Source organism: Pongo abelii, chromosome 9 (assembly GCF_028885655.2).
Source record: "Pongo abelii isolate AG06213 chromosome 9, NHGRI_mPonAbe1-v2.0_pri, whole genome shotgun sequence".
NCBI classification, from domain to species: Eukaryota; Metazoa; Chordata; class Mammalia; order Primates; family Hominidae; genus Pongo; species Pongo abelii.
This window is the reverse complement of record NC_071994.2, coordinates 58,503,087-58,510,866: the sequence shown is the minus strand read 5'-3', so window position 1 is coordinate 58,510,866 and position 7,780 is coordinate 58,503,087. Positions and strand designations below refer to the sequence as shown.

General features: G+C 53.4%; 1 protein-coding gene across 8 annotated transcripts in view; it reads right to left on the bottom strand.

The window, feature by feature from the left end:
- Nucleotides 1-891: 891 nt before the first annotated feature.
- PTPN5 (protein tyrosine phosphatase non-receptor type 5) overlaps nucleotides 892-7,780 on the bottom strand; it is a 64,546-nt gene continuing 57,657 nt past the window's right edge. For 2 of the 8 annotated variants that reach the window (XM_054524604.2, XM_054524603.2), the window contains 5 exons: nucleotides 7,216-7,295; nucleotides 6,895-7,032; nucleotides 6,252-6,362; nucleotides 3,115-3,480; nucleotides 906-2,690 (listed from right to left, as the gene is read on the bottom strand). In XM_054524604.2, the coding sequence (XP_054380579.1) occupies nucleotides 1,974-2,690; nucleotides 3,115-3,480; nucleotides 6,252-6,362; nucleotides 6,895-7,032; nucleotides 7,216-7,295 (1,412 nt within the window). In that variant the 3' untranslated portion in view covers nucleotides 906-1,973. Of the gene's footprint in view, nucleotides 2,691-3,114; nucleotides 3,481-6,251; nucleotides 6,363-6,894; nucleotides 7,033-7,215; nucleotides 7,296-7,780 lie in introns of all 8 variants that reach the window. The other 6 variants (XM_054524608.2, XM_054524607.2, XM_054524609.2 and 3 more) reach the window with 6 other exon arrangements.

The following is a 7,780-nucleotide window of genomic DNA, read 5'->3' as shown; positions in this document are numbered from 1 at the left end:
AGAAGCAAAGCTGGATCCAGGCTGGGGGAAACACTGAAGGCCAGGCGGGAAGGAGGCTGAGGGTGGTGGTCCAGAGGTACTTTTTCTGTTCCCTTGTGGTACAGGTTTTGGCTCTCACTGCTGCTGGATGGAACCTCTCTGAGCTGAGGAGCTCAGGGTAGTGTGTGTGCACGGGTACACACTCAGGTACATGTGCATGAATAGTCCAGCAGGGCTCAGGGAGCAAAGCAACAGGTCTGTATTTTCCAGGGACTGGGACAGGGTGAACTGGGGAGGGCCTCTGGGATCTGCTGCGTTGCTACACAAATCCAGGGGTTCCCATTCATGTTGCACTCCTACGTGTGGTTCATACACAGCCCGAGTATCTTTACAAGGCCACCCTGGGGAAGCACAGGGAAATGTTAGCTCTCCTTCCTCTTCCCACTTCAACAGCCCAATCTCCCTAATCTGGGTAGAAAAGTAGGAGGGCCCATCCTCTGGGGGTTGTGGGGAGGTCTCTGCTTGAGGGTGACTGGAGAGTATGGCCACCTCTTCTCAAGGACTTCCATCTGGGCTGCTTCAGCCACCTGTTGTTTTCTTTCTTTTTTTTTTTTTTGAGATGGAGTCTCTCTCTGTCACCCAGGCTGGATGCAGTGGCACGATCTCGGCTCACTGCAACCTCCGCCTCCCAGGTTCAAGCGATTCTCCTGCCTCAGCCTCCTGAGTATCTGTGATTACAGGCGTGCACCACCACGCCTGGCTAATTTTTGTATTTTTAGTAGAGATGGGGTTTCACCATGTTGGTCAGGCTGGTCTCGAACTGATGATCTGCCCCCCCTCGGCCTCCAAAAGTGCTGGGATTATAGGCGTGAGCCACCGTGTCCGGCCCACCCTATTGTTTTCTCATCATCTGTAGCACACCCCGCATGCCTGGACCCTGGATCCCACTCAAGGTTCTGGCATCTTGTAAGGACTTGTTGGTCAGCACCCTTGCCCTGGACCCCTCCTTCTGCCCTGGAGTGACCCCCACCTGCCAGCAGTGGCATCATGGCTACTTTTGCTCCATCCCAGGGGAGCAGGGGACAAGAATAGAGCAGGAGTGTCCAGGATGGCTCAGGATCTCAGCCCACATGCAGATTCCCTGGGCCCCTTGGGAGGAGCTACTCTGAGCCCAGGCCTTACAAGGGAAATTACTGGGCTGCAGCTGCTGTTGGGATCTGTGGAGCTAACATGGGATAAGTGTCTGACCAACAGGCAGGGGCCTGGGTGTGACCTGAATGTCTCCTTGCCCTAGCCTTGGCTTCTCTGGCACGTCTGTTGGAAATGGTGACCTGTCAGCCACTGTGCCTTCCTTGGAAGCCTTCCACACCTGTCCTTGAGGCTCCCCATGGCCCACTGTCAGGCCCAGGGTTGAGGCTGTGTGAGAATCCTGCAGAATGTTCCCAGTTTGGCTTTACAAATTTGGACTCGCTCCATACTCCCAGTCTCCACAAGGGGCTCCAGTGAGCAGAAGGGCCAAGCTCTCTGTGCTCATGCTGGGGAGGGGCACAAAGACCCAGGTACAGGAAGGAAGGCAGTGGAGGGGAGAGGCAAATCACACAGACCCAGGAGGTTAGTTTTGCTCAAAATGCTCCGTTTATTGCTCTATTCAATGACCACGAGCAAATTATAAAAAGACACCAAATGTCTCTGTCTGCCGTGGGATAAATATTTAAAGTCAGCAATAAAAACACGTGGCTCCAAGATAACACATGTTGCCAAAGTCATGCATGCCCTCCTGATGGGCTCTCAACACACGCATGGACATGGGAACACACGCAGAGCGACACGCAGTGAGACTTCTGGGAAGGCTTTCCCACAGTGACACAGAAAAATGTCCCACACAGATCTGGGGCTGAGTCCCCACCCAAACCTTGAGCTCCTCTCCCCTCCCCAACAGGGCCTAGATCCTCTGGGTTCTCCACGCCCCATCTGCCCCCTACCTTGCCAGTGCTTCACAGGCTGGGCACCCTCCTGAGGGCATCTGACACCCAGAGGCCACCCCGGCTGTGATGCCCGCTCCAACCTAGAGAACTCTCCCTCAGATGAAAGCTCTCTGGTAACCCTCCGGAGCTCCCCATGCCTAACTCCCGGTCATCTGCCTTTTGGGAGAAGTGCAGGTGAGGCCGAGGCAGGCAAGTCCGGTTGCTTAGGGGCTGGAGCTCATCACCCCTTCCTGGCCGAGGAGACACAGTGTCCGGTACAGAGAGCAGAGATGGATGGACAGACAGAACACACTGCAGCAGGACACAAAGTGTAGCACGGAAACATTCTGGATCAGGTATTGATGGAACCATCGTTAAAAACTGGGGCCCGGGGTCTGTGTGGTGTGGGTCAGGCCCTGGGGCCCCAGGCCTGGCCTGGCATGCCCCTCCCCGACCCTGCCCCCCACTCCCCAATATGTACAGTAGGAAGAGCAATGCTGGAGGGTAGGGGTCAGGCCAGGCTGACAGAGGACAGAGGGAGCTGACTGAAGGGGAGGAAGCGGGGAGCAGGCCCAGGACCCGAGGCGGGGCCCTGGGTGAGGGCTGAGACTCAGGCTGGGCAGTGCCCAGAGAACCTTGTAGGAGAAGCGCAGTCATTCTGGGGACTGGTGGGACAGCTGCTTTTCGTAGAGGCTCATGACGTGGTGCACAAACTGGTACTGCTCGCATGTCTGGATCATGCCGCCCCTGCCCAGCAGAGATGCACAGTGGGGGCAGGGTCGTGGAGGGATGGGCTGTGGGAGGGTGCCTCAAAAGCCATGGAGTGGCAATCACTTGCCAGGCCTTGTCCCTGCGCATCTTGGAGAGACCAACTCTTGCCAACCATTACCCTCTGCCCCTTCCTATCAGGGACACAGATGACATGTCCTACCACTTTCAGCCTCTGCCCTTTTGTCCACCAGCTCTGCTTCTCTTCCCTCTTCATCTGGCCCCCCACCGTCTGGATCCTGCCCCTCTACCCAGCTGTCCTCGCTATTCCTTGTCTTCCCATCAGTCCGTGCCAGTGTTTTCCATCTGCCCCTCGCCCCCCCCATGCACATGTGGGTCTCTCCCTCTACCCCCTCGGGGCTCTAGCTCCCTTGTGTGTCCCCACTCCCGCCCATGGGCTGACCTGTCCTGACGGAGCTGGCACGTGGTCTTCAGGATGTCCACCACACCCTCCTGCTGCAGCTGCTGGCAGCAGATGCTGGTGGCAATGAAGCAGCCGGTCCTCCCAATCCCTGCACTGAGGGCCGAGGGGACCGGTGGGGTGAGGGGCAGGGCAGCCCAGCGGGTGGGGGGCTGCCCCGCTCCAGTGGCTGGCTAGGAGGACCCACCTGCAGTGGACGATGATGGGGGCACAGTGGGGCCCCTCCTGCTGGGCTGCCTCCTCCACCTCCCGCACCAGGTGCAGGAGTGGGGGGGCCCGGTCTGGGGTCTTCTGGTCGGGCCAGGATGTGAACCAGTAATGCTTCAGGCCTCGCTCCTCAGTCCCACTCTGTCGAGGAGACAGAGGCCCACCCCAGGTATGTGTGAACTCTTTCAGCTCACAAACCAGCCCAGAGATAGAGATGGGATGGGAGGAGGAAGAACACAGGACGCACACAGAGAGTGGAACCACTTCACCCACATTGAGGTGGCACCACATTGCCCAGTGGCACCAGACACAGACCCAAAGCCAGCTCGGTTTTGGGGATTGGTCAGTGGCTTTGGCATGGATCTTGTCTTTGGTCCTGCCCCAACAACTTCAGGATCATCCAAGAGGGGCCAAGAGCCCCTTCTCCAATTTATTACTGTCTCCAGGGTTCCTTATCTTAACAAATGGTCCCCCAGTCATCCCTTTGTCACATAACCCAGCCCCGGGACTCTTCTTTGCCTCTTGCTGTGCCTCGCCTGCGCCTGCGTGACTCGCCTCTATCTTAGTGCTGCAATTAATGCTGCAAGTTTTACCACCTCTTCACACTCCCCGCTTCACTACCACCTGGATCTTTATCATTGCTCGAGTGTGGGGGATTTCTGCCTCATCCCCAACTGTCTCAGATTCACAGAGTCAAAACAGTCTGTGTACAACACACATCTGGACATGCTGCTCTCCTGCTGAAAACCCGTGGCTTTGGACTGAATGTGTGTGTCCCCTTAAGTTCACATGTTGAAACCAAATCCCAACATGGTGGTATTTGAAGGGAGGGCCTTTGCGAGGTGATTAAGTCATGAGAATGGAGCCCTCACAAATGGGATCAGTGCTCTTACAAAAGGAGCTTTCACTCCTTCTGCCGCATGAGGACATGACCCTGGAAGTGGGTCCTCACCAGGGTCACGGTGCCTTGATCTTGGACTTCCCAGCCTCCAGAACTGTGAAAAATAAACCTGTTGCTTACAAGCTACCTGGTCTATGGTATTTTGTTATAGCAGCCTGAGCAGACCACAACATCCTTCAATGTCTCTCACTGCTCTCAGAATAAGACCCACTCTCCTCAGTCCTTCACCTAGCTAGGAAGACAACTGCTACAGGGCCTGCCCTTCCAGACACACCTGCTGCCCCTGCATACTTGTACTCAATGCTCCCACACTCCAAAAGGTTTGTAGGTAAAATCTCAGCAGCACACGCAAACACATGTGCACACACACATGCACACAAGTATTCCATCTTCCATGTCCTTACTTTTATTTTTTTCTCACTCAAACAAGTTCTCCTGACTTGTTTGCTCCTGGTCAACTCTTACTTATCATTCAAGACCCCATCAGCACCACCACTTACAGGAAGCCCTACCTGAGCACATTAGATGGCAGAGTGTCCTTCTTTTATACATATATATACACACACACACACACACACACACCCCTATATATATTTATATTTTATATATTATATATTTATATTATATCTATTTTATATATAGGTATATATAGGATATGTATATCATATATACATACATATATGATATACATATCCTATACTCATCCAATATAACATCATATGATATACATATCCTATATTCTATATACCTATCTCTAGCTCAGTACTTACCATCTTATACATGCTTCTCAAAGAAAGAGTCCAAGTTTTGGGAAGCTCTGTGTTCACAGTACCCAACCCAGAACCAAGCTCAGGCCAGGTGCTTGTAATGTCTTATGGACAAAAGTAAATTCCCTCAAACTCCAAGATGCCCTGGTTCTTCCCTCATCATCTCCATGGCATTGAGAAAGTGAGCAGCCGTGCCTCATCTCAGCCTGTCTTTCTGGGGAATTTCTAATCAGGAAGCCATTTTCTCAAGTCCTGGGTTACCTGGCTGTGACAGCGACCACTACCTCTGCTCTTCACTTCCTGGCCCTTCACGCCCTCCAACAAGACCTGGATCTTAGAGCTGCTTGTGGGGACACTGCTCTTGGGGGCTGAGATGCTCTCGACACCCTACCTAGCCCCTATCCAGTGGGAGAGGGAACAGCTCAGAGGGCCAAGTCTCCGGTCTTGTGCTCAGTAACCCCTGTGGCTGTCAGCATCAATGAACTTCCTTGGCTGCTCCCGGATAGGGCATCAGCTTCCTGATGCCTGGTTCACCTCTTCCAGCCTTTGGGGTTATTACAGCCTTCCCTAAACATGGGTCTTATTTCTCACAAACAGAATCCACTAATCCCGATTTCAAAGGAACAGTCTCCTCTATTATGCTGATCCTGGAAGAAGCACAACTTCAGGGTGGGAGGATACCTTCCCCCACTCTTCTGGGCTGTTTTGTATTGCTCATATTTTGTGTGTCTTCCTTTTTCTTGCTGTTTTCTGTAACCACAGCCCCCTGTACAACCCCAAAGCAGCAAAGAGTGCCTGCCCTCTTGTGGACAGATTGGGCACTACAGGCCAGAAGCCCAGGATCCCAGGTGAAGAGATGTTTCTAGGGAGGATCTCAAAGTCATGATGAACCCTCAATTATAAGCACAGTGCTGGAGGCTGCTGAAGTCCCCTCATCCAGACAGTCCTGGCCGTGGGTACATTTGAAGCATAGCTAGAATGCATTATGAATGACAGAGTAGAGAGACAGAGAGAGCCCAACAGCATGAAATGTAACTGAGAACTGGGAAATGCAAGGGGTTTGATTCTACCTCTGGTCCCCAAGTCCATTCACCTCTCACTCATCCGTAATTATCAGAAAATCTGAGAGTGACACTGGCTTTTATGTCAGTTACAGTGGACTTGGGGAACCTGTTCTCTGTGGAGTCCCCAGTTAAGCCCCTACACTCATCCTCAGCTTCACCCAGCCCTGCCCCAGGCCTCACCTTGAGGGAGATGAGTCGCAGCCGGTAATCCTCCGTGTGAATGACTTTCTGCACAGTGATCTCAACACCGTCGTACACCACCTGCTCCTCCGGCCAATACTCGGTGCATTTCTGCAGGGACCCAGATCAGGCTGCCATACAATCCTGTTCCCTTCCCACACTCTCTACAACACTCTTCAGGGCCAGCGGAGAGATACACAAGGGCAACAGGGTTGCTGCTATAGAGTGTTGGGTTCAAATCTCAGCTGCAACTTCTATAAGCTACTTCCCTTTCCTGAGTCTCAGTTTCTTCCTCTGGAAAACAGAAGTGCTACCCATCTGAAGGACTTTTATGGAGATTCGGTTAAATGGGCCCTTATGGGTACAGGAGTAGCCAACATCTGTCCCGGCAGGCTGGGAGGCAGCAGAGTGCTGTGTTTAAGGTCACGGGCACCGGAAGTGGAGAGGCCACCTCCAGGCATGCCTCTATCTGTGAAGCCCAGGGCAAATGACTTAACCTCATCGAGCCTCACATCTCCTCATCTTGGCAGCAGAGTGAACACCGCCAACCTCGTGAGATTGTCATAAAGATTAATTTGAGAACAAGACACTTAGTGTAGGGCGCAATGTAGCAGACACTTAGAATGGGGACGGGGGTCCCTACCTCATTCATCTCCTCGATGTTGGTGATCATGACAATGATGGGCGTGTGCTCCTGCCACACCATGCGCCAGAAGTCGGCGACCGTGCTGACGATGGGTCCCTGAGTGGCGATGTACACCTTCTCCTCCCCACCATAGCCCTGTGGCCAGCCAAGTCCAGGCTGTCAGGGTCAGAGACAGTGCTCCCAGGACCCCATCCCCACACTCAGGCTCTTCCCAGGAGCTGGCAGGAGCCAGACTGGTATAGGGACAAGGCTGGAGGATGGATCCCATCGACTCAGGCCTCCCCTTGAGCAAGAGGCCGTCAGGGTGGGAATACGTACCCGGATGTAGTTGGCATTGATGTAGGAACTCAGAGGGTCGTCAGGGTCTGGTGAGGTCAGACACACTCTGCTGTGAGGGTCTGGGGTGGTGGGAGACAAGTAAGGCTGGAAGCTGGGCCCTCTGGTGCAGGGCCCACCTCCTCTGGCCTATTCTAGCATACCCACATTTCTTCTGCGACCTCAGCAGTTCTTCCTTCCCTTGGCCAGCAGCAAAACATTGACCCATTCATGGTTCATTTTGCAGGTGAGGACTCAGGATGAGGAGGAGGGTGGAGAGAGAGGGGGGTCCCCGGGTCTCTACCTCTGTCTCTATCCTTAGCTTGTGCCTCTTAAGTTGCCCTATACTCACTGCGTCTTAGCTTCTGGAGAGGAGACAGCTAAGTCAAGAATGGAATTACCTAGGGAAATCCCTGTACAGATCTTGTTCAGCAAGAGACAGCTAGCTTGAGTACACACTGTCATTGACTTGCTGTGTAGGCTTGTAAAACATATGGACTTTCTAAGCCTCAGTTTTCCTATCTGTCAAATGGAGGCAAAGATGCCTACTTGTTTGGGCTGTTGGGAA